At 45.2% G+C, this 22,304-nt stretch overlaps 1 protein-coding gene across 1 annotated transcript; it reads left to right on the forward strand.

Annotated features, from left to right (window-relative positions):
- The first annotated feature begins 1,847 nt into the window (after positions 1 to 1,847).
- LOC123103519 (transcription factor WRKY19) lies at positions 1,848 to 3,720 on the forward strand. Its single transcript, XM_044525131.1, has 3 exons — positions 1,848 to 2,274; positions 2,374 to 2,505; positions 2,815 to 3,720. The coding sequence occupies exons 1-3, from the start codon at positions 1,982 to 1,984 to the stop codon at positions 3,419 to 3,421; spliced, it is 1,032 nt and encodes a 343-aa protein (XP_044381066.1). The 5' UTR covers positions 1,848 to 1,981; the 3' UTR covers positions 3,422 to 3,720.
- The last annotated feature ends 18,584 nt before the right edge of the window (positions 3,721 to 22,304 follow it).

Raw genomic sequence — 22,304 nt, forward strand, 5'->3', positions numbered from 1 at the left:
AGCAGTTGGCGGGACGGAAATTTCAGCACGCGCGTGTTCCCTCCCCCATTCAGCAGCCACTCGCCACTGTCGCCGTCCGTGCACCGCTTCGCTGGCGCCCCGTATCTGCCGTGCCCAGCCGCCCTCGGGTCGCCGCCGCCTCGGATCGACCGCCACCGAGTCGCTGCCCGCCCTGGATCCACCGGTGAGTCCTTTTCTACCCCTTCAAGTTTGATTTAGCAAACGATTTCTGTTCATGCGAGCTCCATTGCGATTTGTAGATGGATTTGAGCCCTTGCGAGGAATTTTTTCTTGAGGATTCGTCCTCGTCCGACGAATCGAACATAGAGACGTTGATCGAGAACAATTGACAACATATGGTGGTGGTGGTCCTCGCCGTGAAGGAGCTCGAGGATAGGAACAGAAGGAGACGGCAAGGATCGACTGTCGGCCGTTTTTGCATCCCTCGCAACCGCCATCTCGCGAACATGATGCTCATGCAAGACTACTTCGCGGCGTCACCTACGTATCTGCGACACCTCTTCCGGAGAAGGTATCTAATGCGCCGATCACTCTTCGTAAAAACAGTAGAAGCTTGCGAGGCCAATTCTTGATTTTTTTTACCCAAAGGAGAAACGCCGCGGGCTACTGCTAACATTAAAAGGGTATAATTTTTCCTAATGAAATATGTTAAGAATCAACTAAGGAACAAAATGAGTTATATTGTAATTTCCTTTGTTGTTTTGTAATCTTTCTTAACTTTTTGAGACTGATATTGCCACAAGGATATTTTGCTACTAATATTGATATAGGTCATTAACTCATTGATGTTGCTAGCTTATTGCACACACAAAAAAATTCTATCTTATATTTCTATTGCAAGGAATACCAAGGAGCAAATTCTTGGCTCCGCCACTGGGTATATTGCGACAACGTCTCCGCCGTCTACCTCTTCGCCAACCCCTTTCATCATCGTCGCACAAAACATATTGAGCTGGATATCCACTTTGTTCGTGAGCAGGTGGCTCTTGGTCACGTTCGAGTTTTTCACGTGCCTACCTATCAGCAGTTTGCGGATACCATGACGAAGGGGTTGCCGACGTCGGTTTTTCGAGGAGTTTTGGTCTAGTCTGTGCGTCAACGCCAATGCTTCGATTGCGCCGGGGGGAGGGGGGAGGGGGGTGTTGAGCACCCTATGTACACATACATATACATGTACTCTAATCTTTATCCGTCTCGGTTAGGGTTTAATCTTGGACGTGATGATATCTCTGTACATCTATATATTGGCACTGGATGCCCGTGAATGTAGTGAGTTGCATCCTATCATTTCTCTACACATTCAAATCATGCCATCTACTCCCTCCGTTCCAAATTACTCGTCGCAGAAATGGATGTATCTAGAACTAAAATACATCTAGATATATCCATACATGCGACAAGTAATTCGGAACGGAGGGAGTAAGTCTCAAAGCGTGCACGAACTTTGCAGTGTTAAGCACATGGAGGCCTTCACGCTTCACGCTCATAAGGCCGGCACACCATATCCCAATTACATTGCATTTCGTCCTGGTGGTCTTGTCCGAAAAAAAGGCCCACTCAAGCTTGTTGTGTTGCTAAGCATTTTATACTCCAGTTGTTTATACGTATCACTTATGAGTCTGTCTTAAGCTGAAGGTCCTGCATGTAAGATCGTTTTAAAACAGTAGAGATCCGTTAGCTGAAACTTTGCAACCCGACCCGGCATGGGATGGGCCAATCAAATTACAGTCTCTACTAAGCCCACCGGTCAAAAATACTGTTCCAGTTTGTTCACCTTAACCCAGACGCGGTTTGCTGCCCATTATATAAGACCGCCTCCTTTCGCTTCACTCACCATCATTTCTCAACTCTCCGATCACATCTCGATCTTTCCTCTACACAGACACACACACACTCGCTGCGCAATTTGTTTCTGTGACAGGGAGCTCTGCAGCGGCAAAAAATTTAGCAGCGCAGAGCGATGGAGAGCGTGGATGAAAATGGAGGAAGCCGCCTTGTGGTGACCGAGCTGGGCTACATCAAGGAGCTGGTGAGGCAGCTGGACGTCAACCTGGGAGGCTGCCCCGACCACTGCAAGCGCCTGGCCGCCCAGATCTTCGCCGTGACCGAGAGGTCCATCGGCATGATCAGGTCCGGCCACTTCGACTGCCGGAAGCGCTCCGCCGCCGGCCTCGACTCGCCGCCGTTCTCCGCGACGCCCAGCCCCCTGAGCGACGTCTCCGGCGTGCCTTTCCATGCCAACAACAAGAAGAGGTGCATACTTTATTTATGAAACTATTCGAGCTTGGCACGATTAATTAATGGATCTTTTGGTATAGATTTCTAAGGCTTGCTTTGTTCTTGGATTTGCAGGAAGACAATGGAGAAACGGAAACATCAGGTCAGGGTGAGCTCGGAGGGAGCAGGAGCGGAGACCCCAGTCGACGACGGCCACAGCTGGAGGAAGTACGGCCAGAAGGACATTCTTGGAGCCAAGCACCCAAGGTTGGTACTCTAGTAATTTTCTGTTGGTACATCCGCACATGTTTAAATTACACGAGTGGCAAGTGGCACCACAATCATCCGCTTTCGCTTTCTGTGAGGTCACGGGGATTTTTGCTTTTGGATTTGGGCACTGGTTCTTCTTCGAGGTGTTCTTTTCAGTTGGTGAATGTTGCAGCCTTTCCACTGTTGCCAATTGTTCGGCATCCACTAGTCAGATAGTAGTACACCTGTTGCATCCCACTGAGCCGTTCCAGAGGAATTGTTCTGATTTTGTTTGCTGTCCCTGACCTGAGCTTTGCAACGATGCAGGGGGTACTACCGCTGCACGCACCGCAAATCCCAGGGGTGCGCGGCGACCAAGCAGGTGCAGCGCGCCGACGAGGACCCGGCGCTCTTCGACGTGATCTACCACGGCGAGCACACCTGCGTTCACAAGACGGTGGCCGCCGCGGCGGCCATGGTGCAGCCGGCGGAGGAGAACCCGGACGCTCGTAGGCATCTGCAGAACCTGAGCACGAGCCTGACAGTGAACACCGAGGGGCTCACGGCGACGACGGGTCATCAGGGCTGCGGCACCACCACGTCCTTCTGCTTCTCCTCGCAGGCGGTGAGCGCGCTGACGACGCCGCAAGAGCACTACCCGTTCTCCATGCCGTCGACGCCGGAGAACTGCTTTGGACAGGGCGCGTCGCTGTCGACGTCCCTTGAACCCTCGCCGGTAACCTCGGACTCGAACCGCTTCTCCATGAACCCGTTCCAGGCGGAGTGGAGGGCGCAGTCTGAGTACGACGAGGTGGTGTCCGCGCTCGTGGCCGCGGGGACGATGCCGGCGCTCGCCATGGAGATGGAGGAGAACGCCTTCTCGATGGACGGGTTTGAGTTCGACGTTTCTTGCTTCTTTGCATCAGACGATTGATGATGGTAAAAGAAAAGGAGAAAACTAAAAGAAAAGCAGGAAAAAAAAGGGGGACCGTAGACATTAGAGATATCGCCCGCCGAGCTCTGATTTTTGGTCAGCGGCAGAGGAAGAATAACAACAAACAAGTTCTTCATGGGTTAGTGTGGGTGTATGTGTAAGCTTTAGGAGATGAGATTAGTTCCTTTTCTTCATATTCTTTTAATTGTTTTTCTTCTAAATTCAGCTACTGGTAGTTCTCAAGAAGGTAAAAAGTGTAGTGGCAAAAACAAATTGTAACCAATGCATATTTCTCCGCCTGACCTTTTTTTGCCATCTTTTTTTATTTAAAAATGAGGCACACGGGGCACAGACGACCTGACCACAAACAATATCACAACACAATCAACGACACAACCGCCGAGAGGGAGCACCGACCAACAAAACAACATCAAACAGTCGACCACAGCGTCGAGGACATGGCAGCTCTGATTTTGCGATACTTCCGCTGTCTACTACCGCTCCTAGTACCGCTTAGGTTTTTTCTTCTATGCTTGTTTCGGTTGCCTTCTTTGCCTAAGCGGCAGTAGAGCGGATGTAGCACGGTAGTACCGCTCCCGGCGGCACTAACGACCTCAGTTCTATGAACTTTTGTGCACTGCCCCTAGTACTACCGCTTGAGCACGGGAAGAGTGCATAACGGTTGGATTTGGGGAGGCCTATAAAAGGGAGTCTTCTTCTCCATTGCAATGTATCCTTCTACCTCGTGTTCTTCCCTCATTGTTCACCTTCTTCGAGCTTGCTATCTCTCAATCCCTTCATGGATTCTTGCTAGTTTTTTTTGGAGGGGGGGGGGGGGGGGAGACAGGAGATCTAGATCCACATTTCGACCAATCACTTTCTCCTCTATGTGAGGGGAACCCTTTGGAACTAGTTCTTGGAGTTCTTGGTGTTCTCCTTCTTGTTCTTCCTCTCATTTTCCTTCATAGCTTTCATTGCTTTGGTGGGATTTGAGAGTGAGGTACTTGAGCACTCCGTGTGCCCTTGCCATTGCATTTGGTGCATAGGTTTGAGTTCTCCACATAGATAGATGGAAGTGAAGTTGAGAGCTTATTACTCTTGGGTGATTGGTACCCTAGAGCTTCCTATTGGGTGCTTGGGCGTCCTAGATGGTTGGTGGTGCTTCAGAGCTCAATCATTATGGTGTAAAGCTCCAGGCAAGCGTCGTGGTCTCCAATTAGGTTGTGGAGATCGCCCCGAGCAATTTGTACAGGTTCCGGTGACCGCCCTCATGGGTTGCCAAAGTGTACGGGTTCGGTGACCACCCCAAGGGTCTCCATTTGTACGGGTTCGGTGACCGTCCTCAGAGGTCCCTTTGTGGAATCATGACATCTTGCATTGTGCGAGGGCATGAGGAGATTATGGTGGCCCTAGTGGCTTCTTGGGGAGCATTGTGCCTCCACACCGCTCCAAACGAAGATTAGCATCAACAAGGGTGTGAACTTTGGGATACATCCTCGTCTCCGCGTGCCTCGGTTATATCTTACCTGAGCCCTTTACTTATGCACTTTACTTTGTGATAGCCATAGCGTTTCATGTTATATACCTTGCTATCACTTAGTTGTTTATCTCGCTTAGCATAAGTTGGTGGTGCACACAAGTGAGCCTAGTTGTTGTAGGTTTCGTGCTTGACAAATTAACCGCTAGGTTTATTCCGCATGTGTTCAAGCCTAAACCGTAATTATTTTAAAGCGCCTATTCACCCCCCTTTGGGCGACATCCACAATCTTTTAAAGAGGAAGTGGGAGGATGATACATCTCATTGAAATAATTAATCATTGGCTTAAATTTATAACAAGACTAAACCAGAAATGTTCTGGAATATTTTGTATTATAAAGCTAAGCAAAGAAATTGCTACATTAGATGTGGAGATTCAGTTAAGACTGTAATAGAATGCAAAGGTCAGGAAGATTATTGAATCTACTAAATATTTTATCTTAAAAGAAGATGAAACCAACGCACTATGAGGAAGCAGTGATGGCACCAAGCTAAGATAGGCATTACCCAAGCCATCTAAATCCAAAGTGAAGTCCATATGCAAGGAGAAAGTTTTGAACTTGGAGAAACCTTTAGAAGGTGTATAAATGGATCTCCGATTATTCATGGATAAGGATCCTGAAAGAAAAGTATTACAAAAGAGTTTTGTAGGAATTGAAGAATTGATCTTGTCAAATCTTCTTGTCAGTAGAATACTAAAAGTATTACTGGATTACAATGGTGAGTGTTATTGATGTCTGACAGATGAGTAACAAAACTAGTTTGAAAAGTGATTTCAAAAGGATGTACATAAGATACAATGAAAATGTTTTGTCATGAATACCAGAATGATATATATATATATATATATATATATATATTTCAAATAATGAGTATGATTTGAAATAATATATCAAGTAGCTGGAATTTGGTAAAGAAATTGGAGAATTTAAAATTTTATCAACAACTTATGGATACAAGAAGTTTAGGTGGAAGCTCTAAATTTCTGATCTTACATATGTATGACATATCACCTGATCAAAAATAATATAAAGTATATTAGCACAAAGATTAAACTCATGTTTCTAAAAGGGACTTAGAATAATTGGATGACAATCTATATAGATAGATTGGAACTTCTGATTATACAAAAAACATGTACTATAACAAAGTTTTAAAGAAGTTTAAAAGGAGAATATATTTTCTCAAAATGTCACATAGTGTAACACTATGCATAAATCAATAGTTGATCAACATATGTGGATGAACATAGTTCAATTTGATTCAAATTGAATTCATCATATGTGCTATCAAATGTACAAAGCCATACGTTTTCGCATGAACTAATCGTTAGTAGCAAGTGCCATAATGATCCGGGAAACATTCACTAGGGTAATTGCTTAAAGATTAAGTACCTCAATTGGACAAAAGTTTTGATTCTTATCCTTGGATGAGATGAAGAGATTGTTGTAAATAGTTACACAAAATATTTCTTATAAAGGTTACACAAAGACAACTTCATGACTGACATGTATCGGGCTATAATAATCTTCAGAAACGAACATAAATTGTGGATCTATAAATGATATAGATTGAGACTTGAGAAGTTATTCAATAGGATGTAATCTGGATCAATAAAAGGTTTATTGATAAATAACGATGTAATTCCAAATGAATATTGACTATATGAAGATATATCAATTGAACTATATGGAGATATAGCGTTATAGTAGAATGGACTATATAGGGATATAGTGCTACCATTAATGTAAAAAAAAGAATTACACAAAAGTACCAGATATTACCGACACAAATAACATTAGGATTGGGAGAATATTAGATCCAGTGACGAAGGATCTACCATTAGCAAAGCATGTACTACACCAGATAGCCATTGGAGTTATATAAACATCCAACTAGATTACTGACTCCGGTGCAAGTGGGAGACCATTGGAAATATGCCATAGAGGCAATAATATTTGTATTTTCATATTTCCATATTCATAGCTAAAGAGTTTATATTCTATGCTATAACTGCTATGGTCCTGAAATATGCGATTCAGTGGAAAACTCATATGCACGTGTGGAATGATAAACGGTTAAATTGAAGGCTCCTAGTCTTTCCTCTGGGACTACCTCAAGTGTTGTTGGTGATCATGTTTTCTGGATCTTAGGATATCGTTAAGTGTAATGATAGTCCTAAAGTAACATTGAGATTGTGATGTTGGAAGAACGATCATATTGAATCGACCCAAACTAGTTTGTTGTGAATTGGATTAATATCGTCTATAATCAATTTTAATAACACGGAGTGTTAACTTGTGATCTTGCTCCTTACACCATGAGAGTATCGTGGTCACTTCTTACTTACGGTGGGCTTTGGGGTTGCTCAAACATAACATGTAACACAATGATCATAATGATAACTTATAGGTTCATCGGAAAGTTTGACAAGTGGCCGGATAGCTCGAGAGTGGGATTTGCTCCTCCAATGATGGAGAGACATTCTTAGGGCCCTCTCGGTGTGACAACATCAATCATCGTATGGCCAGACATAGGTGACTTCTTCACGGGGATGCCTGAATAAAATAACGAGAAAGAAGAACAAAACTGGTAACAAGGATTTTGGTATAGTGAGCATAGTGATGACTCAGGAGGATACCGATGCATCCCGGGTTTTGTGAAGTATCGCGAAGCAAAGGGAACATCACATGATAACCAAAGGTTCACTCCAATATCATTCGTGTACTCACAGGGACCAATATGGACGTCCACGGTCCCGCTGTCGGTCATTGAACGAACGATTTCGTCCATGTCTGTGAGTTATCGAACCTACAGGGTCACAAGCTTAAGGCAATCACGATCTTATAGGTGTTAGTAGGACGGGAGTCATGAGAATATATTTGTGGAATTGTTTCATGAATATTCAGAATAGTTCCCAGAGGATCGAAAAGCGTTTCGGGGTCACCGAAAGGGTTTTGGTGAATATCGGGTAATAGTGGGTATTATGATATTATATATAGGTGGAAAATGTTTCGAGAGATGTTAAAAATAATATATATATATAATGGTCTATAAGTATTTAGACATTTTATATTTAATTTAAATATCAACAAACCTAAAAAGGCCAAGAGGTGGAGGGCATTATGGGCCACTGATACATCTATTTTGCATCATGTTTTCTTACTGTTATTTATGATGTTTTTATCCATAATAATGCTTTTTGGAGTAATTCTAATGCCTTTTCTCTCATAATTTGCAAGGTACACACCAAGGGGGAGAATTCTGGACCTGAAAAAGCTACGTCAGACTACCTATTCTGCACAACTCCAAACAAGCTGAAACTTTACGGGGATTTTTTTTGGAATATATAAGAATTGTTGGAGCAAATAACTACCAGAGGGGGGCCACCAGGTGGGCACAACCCACCTGGGCGCGCCAGGGCCCCCTGGCGCGCCTTGGGGGGTTGTGGCCTCCTCGGCCCACCTCTAGTGCCCATCTTTTTGTATATAAGTCATTTTGACCTAGAAAAAATAAGAGGGGGAATTTCGGGACGAAGCCCCTCCGCCTCAAGGTGGAACTTGGGTAGGAGCACTTTTGCCCTCCGGCGGAGCGATTCCGTTGGAGGAACTTCCCTCTCGGAGGGGAAAATCATCGTCATCATTATCACCAACAGCTCTCCCATCTTGCGGAGGGCAATCTCCATTAACATCTTCAACAACACCATCTCCTCTCAAACCCTAGTTCATCTCTTGTGTTCAATCTTGTTACCGGAACTATAGATTGGTACTTGTGGGTGACTAGTAGTGTTGATTACATCCTTTAGTTGATTACTATATGGTTTATTTGGTGGAAGATTATATGTTCAGATCGAATATGCTATTTAATACCCCTATGATCATGAGCATGTTTATCATTTATGAGTAGTCACTACTGCATGATGCTGCTAACGCGACACCACGATCAGAGACCCTTCGAAGAAACTGTGTGTGATGCAATAATCACAAACATTGGTGTAAAAGAACCGTCAAAAAAGGTGCAAAACATTTACGATGGCGAAGCCATCAAATACGGTTCAGATTTTAGTTGTGTGTGTGATGCAGGGCACATGGTTCAGTCCAATGAACTATTTGCGATGAGGCAGAATAAAAGAAACGGGCAGCCTGATGAAGGCGTGTGTGATATACAACATACAGTTCACTCGAATGAACTGTTTGTGATTAGGCAACATTAAAGAAATGGTCAGCCAGATCACGGTGCGTGTGATTGAGGGCATACGCTTCAGAAGGATTAACTATTTGCGATTAGGCAACATAACAGAAATGAGTCAGCCAGATCAAAGTGTCCACGATTGATGGCATACACTTCACATGGATGAACTATTTACGATTAGCCACAATAAACTGAAACAGTTAGATAGATCAATGTGTGTGCGCTAGACGGGCACACACATTCTAATCAAAAGAAGCGTGCGCGATGGTAATAACGAGCGTGCACGATTGTTGGAACAAGACATGTGCTGACATTGCCTATTGCGGTGCACCATATGGTGCAAATGCCACGTACGCGGCCGAGAAGGCGTACGTGCCCATGTTACGCCTTCCAGGAATAGTGCCACACTTATAACCGTCAGTAAATTTTGTATTGGAAATATGCCCTGGAGGCAATAATAAAAAGGATTATTATTATATTTCCTTGTTCATGATAATTGTCTTTTATTCATGCTATAATTGTGTTATCCGGAAATTGTAATACATGTGTGAATACTTAGACACCAACATGTCCCTAGTAAGCCTCTAGTTGACTAGCTTGTTGATCAACAGATAGTCATGGTTTCCTGACTATGGACATTGGATGTCATTGATAACGAGATCACATCATTAGGAGAATGATGTGATGGACAAGACCCAATCCTAAACATAGCACAAGATCGTATAGTTCGTTTGCTAGAGTTTTCCAATGTCAAGTATCTTTTCCTTAGACCATGAGATCGTGTAACTCCCGGATACCGTAGGAGTGCTTTGGGTGTACCAAACGTCACAACGTAACTGGGTGACTATAAAGGTATACTGCGGGTATCTCCGAAAGTGTCTGTTGGGTTGACACAGATCAAGACTGGGATTTGTCACTCCGTATGACGGAGAGGTATCACTGGGCCCACTCGGTAATGCATCATCATAATGAGCTCAAAGTGACCAAGTGTCTGGTCACGGGATCATGCATTACGGTATGAGTAAAGTGACTTGCCGGTAACGAGATTGAACAAGGTATTGGGATACCGACGATCGAATCTCGGGCAAGTAACATACCGATTGGCGAAGGGAATTGTATACGGGGTTGCTTGAATCCTCGACATCGTGGTTCATCCGATGAGATCATCGAGGAGCATGTGGTAGCTAACATGGGTATCCAGATCCCGCTGTTGGTTATTGACCGGAGAGCAATCTCGGTCATGTCTACATGTCTCCCGAACCCGTAGGGTCTGCACACTTAAGGTTCAGTGACGCTAGGGTTGTAGGGATATGTATATGCAGTAACCCGAAAGTTGTTCGGAGTCCCGGATGAGATCCAGGATGTCACTAGGAGTTTCGGAATGGTCCGGAGGTAAAGAATTATATATAGGAAGTGCTATTTCGGCCATCGGGACAAGTTTCGGGGTCACCGGTATTGTACCGGGACCACCGAAAGGGTACCGGGGGTCCACCGGGTGGGGCCACCTATCCCGGAGGGCCCCATGGGCTAAAGTGGGAAGGGATCCAGCCCAAAGTGGGCTGGGGCGCCACTTTCCCCTAGGGCCCATGCGCCTAGGGTAGGGGAAACCCTAAAGGGGGCGCCCCCTTGCTTGGGGGGCAAGCCCCCCACCCCTTGGCCGCCGCCCCCCTAGGAGATTGCATCTCCTAGGGCCGCCGCCCCCCTAGGCTCCCTATATATAGTGGGGGGGAAGGAGGGCCTGTCACCCCACGCCTTTGGTGCCTCCCTCTCCCTCTCCAACACCTCCTCCTCCTCCATAGAGCTTGGCGAAGCCCTGACGGAGTACTGCAGCTCCACCACCACCACGCCGTCGTGCTGTTGCTGGAGCCATCTTCCTCAACCTCTCCTTCCCCCTTGCTGTATCAAGAAGGAGGAGATGTCACGTTGACCGTACGTGTGTTGAACGCGGAGGTGCCATCCGTTCGGCGCTAGGATCTCCGGTGATTTGGATCACGTCAAGTACCGCTTCCTCATCCCCGTTCTTTGAACGCTTCCGCGCGTGATCTACAAAGGTATGTAGATGCAATCCGATCACTCGTTGCTAGATGAACTCCTAGATGGATCTTGGTGAAACCGTAGGAAAATTTTTGTTTTCTGCAACGTTCCCCAACAGTGGCATCATGAGCTAGGTCTATGCGTAGTTCCTTTTGCACGAGTAGAACACAATTTGTTGTGGGCGTAGATGTTGTCAACTTTCTTGCCGCTACTAGTCTTATTTTGCTTCAACGGTATTGTGGGATGAAGCGGCCCGGACCAACCTTACACGTACGCTTACGTGAGACCGGTTCCACCGACTGACATGCACTAGTTGCATAAGGTGGCTGGCGGGTGTCTGTCTCTCCCACTTTAGTTGGATCGGATTTGATGAAAAGGGTCCTTATGAAGGGTAAATAGAAGTTGACAAATCACGTTGTGGCTTTCACGTAGGTAAGAAAACGTTCTTGCTAGAACCCTATTTCAGCCACGTAAAACTTGCAACAACAATTAGAGGACGTCTAACTTGTTTTTGCAGCAAGTGCTTTGTGATATGATATGGCCAAAGTTGTGATGAATGATGAATGATATATATGTGATGTATGAGATGTTCATGCTATTGTAATAGGAATCACGACTTGCATGTCGATGAGTATGACAACCGCAGGAGCCATAGGAGTTGTCTTTATTTTTTGTATGACTTGCGTGTCATTGAGAAACGCCATGTAAATTACTTTACTTTATTGCTAAACGTGTTAGCCATAGTAGTAGAAGTAATAGTTGGCGAGCAACTTTATGGAGACACGATGATGGAGATCATGATGATGGAGATCATGATGATGGAGATCATGGTGTCATGCTGGTGACAAGATGATCATGGAGCCCCAAGATGGAGATCAAAGGAGCTATGTGATATTGGTCATATCATGTCACTTTTATTATTTGATTGCATGTGATGTTTATCATGTTTCTGCATCTTGTTTACTTAGAACGACGGTAGTAAATAAGATGATCCCTTATAATAATTTCAAGAAAGTGTTCCCCCTAACTGTGCACCATTGCGACAGTTCGTTGTTTCGAAGCACCACGTGATGATCGGGTGTTAGATTCCAACGTTCACATACAACGGGTTAGCCGTAGTAGTAGAAGTAATAGTTGGCGAGCAACTTCATGGAGACACGATGATGGAGATCATGATGATGGAGATCATGGTGTCATGCCGGTGACAAGATGATCATGGAGCCCCAAGATGGAGATCAAAGGAGCTATGTGATATTGGTCATATCATGTCACTATTATTATTTGATTGCATGTGATGTTTATCATGTTTCTGCATCTTGTTTACTTAGAACGACGGTAGTAAATAAGATGATCCCTTATAATAATTTCAAGAAAGTGTTCCCCCTAACTGTGCACCGTTGCGACGGTTCGTTGTTTCGAAGCACCACGTGATGATCGGGTGTTAGATTCCAACGTTCACATACAACGGGTGTAAGACAGATTTACACATGCAAACACTTAGGTTGACTTGACGAGCCTAGCATGTGCAGACATGGCCTCGGAACACAGAAGACCGAAAGGTCGAGCATGAGCCGTATAGAAGATACGATCAACATGAAGATGTTCACCGATGTTACCTAGTCCGTCTCACGTGATGATCGGACACGGCCTAGTTAACTCGGATCATGTTATACTTAGATTACTAGAGGGATGTCTATCTAAGTGGGAGTTCATTGAATAATTTGATTAGATGAACTTAATTATCATGAACTTAGTCTAAATTTTTTACAGTATGTCTTGTAGATCAAATGGCCAACGTAGTCCTCAACTTCAACGCGTTCCTAGAGAAAACCAAGCTGAAAGACGATGGCAGCAACTACACGGACTGGGTCCGGAACCTGAGGATCATCCTCATAGCTGCCAAGAAAGATTATGTCCTACAAGCACCGCTAGGTGACGCACCTGTTCTCCCTGCAGAACAAGATGTTACGAACGCTTGGCAGGCACGTACCGATGACTACTCCCTCGTTCAGTGCGGCATGCTTTACAGCTTAGAGCCGGGGCTCCAAAAGCGTTTTGAGAGACACGGAGCATATGAGATGTTTGAAGAGCTGAAAATGGTTTTCCAAGCTCATGCCCGGGTCGAGAGATATCAAGTCTCCGAGAAGTTCTTCAGCTGTAAGATGGAGGAAAACAGTTCTATGAGTGAGCACATACTCACTATGTCTGGGTTGCATAACCCTTGACTCAGCTGGGAGTTAATCTCCCGGATGACGCGGTCATTGACATAATCCTTCAGTTGCTTCCACCGAGCTACACGAGCTTTGTGATGAACTTCAATATGCAGGGGATGGAAAAGACCATTCCTGAAGTATTTGCAATGCTGAAATCAGCAGAGGTAGAAGTCAAAAAGGAACATCAAGTGTTGATGGTGAATAAAACCACTAAGTTCAAGAAGGGCAAGGGTAAGAAAGCCTTCAAGAAGGACGGCAAGGGAGTTGCCGCGCCCGGCAAGCAAGCTGCCGGGAAGAAGCCAAAGAATGGACCCAAGCCCGAGACTGAGTGCTTTTATTGCAAGGGAAGTGGTCACTGGAAGCGGAACTGCCCCAAATACTTAGCGGACAAGAAGGCCGACATCACGAAAGGTATATGTGATATACATGTAATTGATGTGTACCTTACCATTACTCGTAGTAGCTCCTGGGTATTTGATACCGGTGCGGTTGCTCACATTTGTAACTCAAAACAGGAGCTGCGGAATAAGTGGAGACTGGCGAAGGACGAGGTGACGATGCGCGTCGGGAATGGTTCCAAGGTCAATGTGATCGCCGTCGGCACACTACCTCTACATTTACCTTCGGGATTAATTTTAAACCTTAATAATTGTTATTTAGTGCCAGCTTTGAGCATGAACATTGTATCATGATCTCGTTTAATTCGAGATGGCTACTCATTTAAATCCGAGAATAATGGTTGTTCTATTTATATGAGAGATATGTTTTATGGTCATGCTCTGATGGTGAATGGTTTATTCTTAATGAATCTCGAGCATAATGCTACACATGTTCATAGTGTGAGTACCAAAAGATGTAAGATTGATAATGATAGTCCCACATACTTGTGGCACTGCCGCCTTGGTCACATAGGTGTCAAACGCATGAAGAAGCTCCATGCTGATGGACTTTTAGAGTCTCTTGATTACGAATCATTTGACACGTGCGAACCATGCCTCATGGGTAAAATGACCAAGACTCCGTTCTCAGGAACAATGGAGCGAGCAACCAACTTATTGGAAATCATACATACTGATGTGTGTGGTCCAATGAGTGTTGAGGCTCGCGGTGGCTATCGTTATGTTCTCAGCCTCATTGATGACTTGAGTAGATATGGGTATGTCTAGTTGATGAAACACAAGTCTGAGACCTTTGAAAAGTTCAAGGAATTTCAGAGTGAGGTTGAGAATCAACGTGACAGGAAAATCAAGTTCATGCGATCAGATCGTGGAGGAGAATACTTGAGTCATGAGTTTGGCACACACTTAAGAAAATGTGGAATAGTTTCACAACTCATGCCGCCTGGAACACCTCAGCGTAATGGTGTGTCCAAACATCGTAATCGCACTCTATTAGATATGGTGCGATCTATGATGTCTCTTATCGATTTACCGCTATCTTTTTGGGGCTATGCTTTAGAGACTGCCGCATTCACTTTAAATAGGGCTCCGTCGAAATCCATTGAGACGACACCGTATGAATTATGGTTTGGGAAGAAACCTAAGCTGTCGTTTCTAAAAGTTTGGGGATGCGATGCTTATGTCAAGAAACTTCAACCTGAAAAGCTCGAACCCAAGTCGGAAAAATGCGTCTTCATAGGATACCCTAAAGAAACTATTGGGTATACCTTCTACCTCAGATCCGAAGGCAAGATCTTTGTTGCCAAGAATGGATCCTTTCTAGAGAAGGAGTTTCTCTCGAAAGAAGTAAGTGGGAGGAAAGTAGAACTTGATGAAGTATTACCTCTTGAACCGGAAAATGGCGCAACTCAAGAAAATGTTCCTGAGGTGCCTGCACCGACTAGATAGGAAGTTAATGATGATGATCAAGATACTTCTGATCAAGCTCCTTCTGAAATTCGAAGGTCCACAAGGACACGTTCAGCACCAGATTGGTACGGCAACCCTTTCTTGGAAATCATGTTGTTAGACAATGGTGAACCTTCGAACTATGAAGAAGCGATGGCGGGCCCGGATTTCGAAAAATGGCTGGAAGCCATGAAATCCGAGATAGGATCCATGTATGAAAATGAAGTATGGACTTTGACTGACTTGCCCGTAGAGCGGCGAGCCATAGAAAATAAATGGATCTTTAAGAAGAAGACAGACGCAGATGGTAATGTGACCATCTATAAAGCTCGGCTTGTCGCTAAGGGTTATCGACAAGTTCAAGGGGTTGACTACGATGAGACTTTCTCACCGGTAGCAAAGCTGAAGTCCGCCCGAATCATGTTAGCAATTGCCGCATTCTATGATTATGAAATATGGCAAATGGATGTCAAAACGGCATTCCTTAATGGTTTCCTTAAGGAAGAATTGTATATGATGCAGCCGGAAGGTTTTGTCGATCCTAAGTATGCTGACAAGGTGTGCAAGCTCCAACGCTCGATTTATGGGCTGGTGCAAGCATCTCGGAGTTGGAACATTCGCTTTGATGAGATGATCAAAGCGTTTGGGTTTATGCAGACTTATGGAGAAGCCTGCGTTTACAAGAAAGTGAGTGGGAGCTCTGTAGCATTTCTCATATTATATGTAGATGACATACTTTTGATGGGGAATGATATAGAGCTTTTGGACAGCATTAAGGCCTACTTGAATAAGAGTTTTTCAATGAAGGACCTTGGAGAAGCTGCTTATATATTAGGCATCAAGATCTACAGAGATAGATCAAGACGCCTCATAGGTCTTTCACAAAGCACATACGTTGATAAGATATTGAAGAATTTCAATATGGATCAGTCTAAGAAGGGGTTCTTGCCTGTGTTGCAAGGTGTGAAATTGAGCTCAGCTCAATGTCCGACCACGACAGAAGATATAGAAGAGATGAGTGTCATCCCCTATGCCTCAGCCATGGGTTCTATTATGTATGCCATGCTGTGTACCAGACCTGATGTAAACCTTGCCGTGAGTTTCGTAGGAAGGTACCAAAGTAATCCCGGCAAGGAACACTGGACAGCGGTCAAGAATATCCTGAAGTACCTGAAAAGGACTAAGGAAATGTTTCTCGTTTATGGAGGTGACGAAGAGCTCGTCGTAAAAGGTTACGTTGATGCTAGCTTCGACACAGATCTGGATGACTCTAAGTCACAAACCGGATACGTGTATATTTTGATTGGTGGGGCAGTAAGCTGGTGCAGTTGCAAGCAGAGCGTCGTGGCGGGATCTACATGTGAAGCGGAGTACATGGCAGCCTCGGAGGCAGCGCATGAAGCAATTTGGATGAAGGAGTTCATCACCGACCTAGGAGTCATACCCAATGCGTCGGGGCCGATCAAGCTCTTCTGTGACAACACCGGAGCTATTGCTCTTGCCAAGGAGCCCAGGTTTCACAAGAAGACAAGGCACATCAAGCGTCGCTTCAACTCCATTCGTGAAAATGTTCAAGATGGAGACATAGATATTTGTGAAGTACATATGGACCTGAATGTAGCAGATCCGTTGACTAAACCTCTCCCTAGAGCAAAACATGATCAACACCAGAATTCCATGGGTGTTCGATTCATCACAGTGTAACTAGATTATTGACTCTAGTGCAAGTGGGAGACTATTGGAAATATGCCCTAGAGGCAATAATAAAAAGGATTATTATTATATTTCCTTGTTCATGATAATTGTCTTTTATTCATGCTATAATTGTGTTATCCGGAAATCGTAATACATGTGTGAATACTTAGACACCAACATGTCCCTAGTAAGCCTCTAGTTGACTAGCTCGTTGATCAACAGATAGTCATGGTTTCCTGACTATGGACATTGGATGTCATTGATAACGAGATCACATCATTAGGAGAATGATGTGATGGACAAGACCCAATCCTAAACATAGCACAAGATCGTATAGTTCGTTTGCTAGAGTTTTCCAATGTCAAGTATCTTTTCCTTAGACCATGAGATCGTGTAACTCCCGGATACCGTAGGAGTGCTTTGGGTGTACCAAATGTCACAACGTAACTGGGTGACTATAAAGGTATACTGCGGGTATCTCCGAAAGTGTCTGTTGGGTTGACACGGATCAAGACTGGGATTTGTCACTCCGTTTGACGAAGAGGTATCACTGGGCCCACTCGGTAATGCATCATCATAATGAGCTCAAAGTGACCAAGTGTCTGGTCACGGGATCATGCATTACGGTACGAGTAAAGTGACTTGCCGGTAACGAGATTGAACGAGGTATTGGGATACCGACGATCGAATCTCGGGCAAGTAACATACCGATTGACGAAGGGAATTGTATACGGGGTTGCTTGAATCCTCGACATCATGGTTCATCCGATGAGATCATCGCGGAGCATGTGGGAGCCAACATGGGTATCCAGATCCCGCTGTTGGTTATTGACCGGAGAGCAATCTCGGTCATGTCTACATGTCTCCCGAACCCGTAGGGTCTGCACACTTAAGGTTCGGTGACGCTAGGGTTGTAGGGATATGTATATGCAGTAACCCGAAAGTTGTTCGGATTCCCGGATGAGATCCAGGACGTCACGAGGAGTTTCGGAATGTTCCGGAGGTAAAGAATTATATATAGGAAGTGCTATTTCGGCCATCGGGACAAGTTTCGGGGTCACGGGTATTGTACTGGGACCACCGGAAGGGTCCCGGGGGTCCACCGGGTGGGGCCACCTATCCCAGAGGGCCCCATGGGATAAAGTGGGAAGGGATCCAGCTCAAAGTGGGCTGGGGCGCCACTTTCCCCTAGGGCCCATGCGCCTAGGGTAGGGGAAACCCTAAAGGGGGCGCCCCCTTGCTTGGGGGGCAAGCCCCCCACCCCTTGGCCGCCCCCCTAGGAGATTGCATTTCCTAGGGCCAGCGCCCCCCTAGGCTCCCTATATATAATGGGGGGGGGGAAGGAGGGCCTCTCACCCCACGCCTTTGGTGCCTCCCTCTCCCTCTCCAACACCTCCTCCTCCTGCATAGAGCTTGGCGAAGCCCTGACGGAGTACTGCAGCTCCACCACCACCACGCCGTCGTGCTGCTGTTGGAGCCATCTTCCTCAACCTCTCCTTCCCCCTTGCTGGATCAAGAAGGAAGAGACGTCACGCTGACCGTACGTGTGTTGAACGCGGAGGTGCCGTCTATTCGGCGCTAGGATCTCCGGTGATTTGGATCACATCGAGTACGGCTTCCTCATCCCCGTTCTTTGAACGCTTCCGCGCGTGATCTACAAAGGTATGTAGATGCAATCCGATCACTCGTTGCTAGATGAACTCCTAGATGGATCTTGGTGAAACCGTAGGAAATTTTTTGTTTTCTGCAACGTTCCCCAACATTTTGAGCATGCGTCCCATCACATTCCAAATTGCAAACCTGTTCACACCGATCAAAACCTAAATGGTTTCCCACTTAGGAGCGTATTACTACTCGGTTATAAATACTACTACTCCAAGATGACTGCACATTCCTCCTCAACTCCTCATCCACAAAAACAAAGTCATTCATCATTGTTCCCTTTGCGTCTGCCATGGCTAGTGTGAGTTCTGGGTCGAGAGATTGCCACCAGGGAGATGCGATCATGGAAGCGGAAGCACGAGAGATGTCCCGCCTTGCTGTGAACGCAGCCGGCATGTCCCGCCGCACGGCCGTAGCAGCATAGAGGTCCGGCCATGCCGCCGAAGTAGCACACAGGTCCCGCCACGCCGTTGATGCGGCAGACTGGTCCGGCCGCACCGCGGAAGCTGAAGAGATGTCCCGCCGCGCCGCGAATACAGCAGAGATGTCCTCCCGCGCCGCGGCAGCCTGAGAAAATGTCTCGCGGGCAGGCGAGGACTCTTATAGGTGCATGCATGCGATCGTCCATAGCCAGATGGATCAGATCTCTGGCTGGGCGAGGTTGCAGGACGACATGAAAGCCACTTTTGTCGGCGTCATCTGGCAACTAAATGAGAGCAATGCGAAGCTCTGGGCCGAGCACGACCTGCTGAGGCGACGATCGTCGGAAGTGTGGAGCAGCAGGAGGAGACCGCTGCCTTATTGAAGAGAACCGACGTCATCGTCGAGAAACTTATGGACGAGAATGCCATGCTGCGCATCGAGCGCAGAAGGCTAGTGGAGGAATGTGTGGATGCTGTCAAGCAGCATCTTGAGGACAAGAAAGAGCTCATCGCCGCTCGCCGCGGAGACTAGTTCCCACGGCCTGCAGCAATGTAGAGATCAGCGAGCCAGATCGTTGTCTTCCTTCTTCTTTTGCCCTTGTGTATTTCGGGCATTACCGCATGTGGCTTTTTTAATTATGTTCCTAAATATGTAAGATAATTATTATCCACTGTCATCGTTCTTATATTCATCATGCTTGCTATAAGTCGCAGTTGATGCTATATAGGTCCGTCAGATCTTACATTAACATCCGTGCAAAACTTTCTTTTCAGATTTTCATTTCTTTCTCTTAAATCTCGGTCCAGTGAGACATATAGCCACGCCGTAGAACAGGGGCTCGGGCGCCATTAATGGAGACGTTGGGAGGGAGGTGCACGGCGGGTAGCAGTCAAAGGGCTCTCCTCCCGATGAGCACGCGTAGGGGTCTGATCGCACGCCTCCCATACTCAAATAGGTACCCCGTACGGCACCTCCTAGCCAATAAAAAATGGGATGTGTGGCAGCACATAATTGGTAAATAGAACGCCCACGATTTCAATAATACTTCTGTTTCCGATTTGTAACCTGACATCACTTGTTGTAAAATGACTTTGTTGATTGTTAATGTGTGCGCCTTTGCAAATCGGTTAGAAAAATTACCACAACATGTTGGTGCCATGTCATGACACCATGCCAAGTTTCATGATTTTCAGGCATGTTTTTGATTTACAGGAATTAAAAAACCAAGTTTCTCAATCTTTTCGGCCAAGCCACAACACCAAGATGTTCGAATTTCATTCCTATTTCTTGCATGGGACCTAGAAATTCACACAAGGACACACATGTGATTTTTCAACCAACTTAGATGCACTGGAGCATGTGCTTGTAGTTGAAATTTGAATTATGCACATTAAATGCGCAAAAACTCAATTAATGTCTAAAAAAGGCCGAACGAACCCGGAATAATTCCAAAATTAAGCACGATACTTCTATTTGGTCTAATTTGCTTGTGTAAAAAAATTAAGGCGGGAGAAGGTAGTGTACGTATCTCGTTTCACACACGGAGGTGACACTTCGCTCTCGGAACCACGAGCCTTCTTGAGGGAAGCTCCGGTTTGCAAGAAGCTTGGACCAAAGCTTGTCCCAATTCTGCCAAACAATTTACTGCGGCATGTTGGTGCCATGTCATGACACCATACCAAGTTTCTTGATTTTCAGGCGTGTTTTGGATTTACAGGAATTAAAAAACCAAGTTTCTCAATCTTTCCGGCCGAGCCACGACACCCAGATGTTTGAATTTCATTACCATTTCTTGCATGTGACCTAGAAATTCACCCAAGGACACACATGTGATTTTTGAACCAACTTTGATGCACTGGAGCATGTGCTTGTATTTCAAATTTGAATTATTCACATTAAATGCGCAGAAACTCAATTAATGTAAAAAAGGCCAAACGAACCTGGAATAATTCCAAATGTAGCATGATACTTCTATTTGGTCTAATTTTCATGTGTAAAATAATTAAGGTGGGAGAAGGCGGTGTAGGTATCTCGTTTCGCACACAGAGGTGACACGTTACCTCTCGGAACCACAAGCCTTCTTGAGGAAAGCTCCGGTTTGCAAGAAGTTTACACCAAACCTTGTCCCAATTCGGCCAAAAAAATTACTACAGCATATTAGTGCCATGTCATGACACCATGTCAAGTTTCATGATTTTCAGGCGTGTTTTGGAATTACAGGAATTAAAAAACTAAGTTTCCTCAATCTTTCCGGCCGAGCCACGACGCCCAGATGTTTGAATTTCATTCCCATTTCTTGCATGGGACCTAGAAATTCACCCAAGAACACACATGTGATTTTTCAACCAACTTTGGTGCACTGGAGCATGTGCTTGAAGTTCAAATTTGAATTATGCACATTAAATATGCAGAAACTCAATTAATGTATAAAAAAGGCCAAATGAACCCGGAATACTTCCAAAATTTAGCATGATACTTATATTTGGTCTATTCTACTTGTTTAAAAATATTAAGGCGGGAGAAGGCAGTGTGCGTATCTCGTTCCCCGCACGGAGGTGACACGTTCCCTCTCGGAACCACGGGCCTTCTTGAGGGAAGCTCTGGTTTGCAAGAAGCTTACACCAAAGCTTGTCCTAATTCGGCAAAAAATAATATCGCAACATGTTGGTGCCATGTCATGACACCATGCCAAGTTTCATGATTTTCAGGCGTGTTTTTGATTTACAGGAATTAAAAAAACAAGTTTCTCAATCTTTCTGTCCGAGCCATGATGCCCAAATGTTTGGATTTCATTCTCATTTCTTGCATTGGACCTAGAAATTCACGGAAGGACACACATGTGATTTTTCAACCAACTTTGGTGCACTGGAGCATGTGTTTGTAGTTCAAATTTGAATTATACACATTAAATGCGTATAAACTTAATTACTGTATAAAAAAGGCTAAATGAATCTGGAATAATTCAAAAATTTAGCAAGATAGTTCTATTTGGTCTAATCTATCCGTGTAAAAAAATTAAGGCGAGAGAAGGTAGTGTACGTATCTCGTTTCGCGCACGGAGATGACATGTTCCCTCTCGGAACCACGAGTCTTCTTGAGGGAAGCTCCAGTTTGCAAGAAGCTTACACCAAAGATTGTCCCAATTCGGCCAAAAAAATTACCGCAGCATGTTGGTGCCATGTCATGACACCATGCCAAGTTTCATGATTTCAGGCGTGTTTTGGATTTACAGGAATTAAAAAACCAAGTTTCTCAATCTTTCCAGCCGAGCCACGACGCCC

This window comes from Triticum aestivum, chromosome 5A (assembly GCF_018294505.1).
Source record: "Triticum aestivum cultivar Chinese Spring chromosome 5A, IWGSC CS RefSeq v2.1, whole genome shotgun sequence".
NCBI lineage: Eukaryota > Viridiplantae > Streptophyta > Magnoliopsida > Poales > Poaceae > Triticum > Triticum aestivum.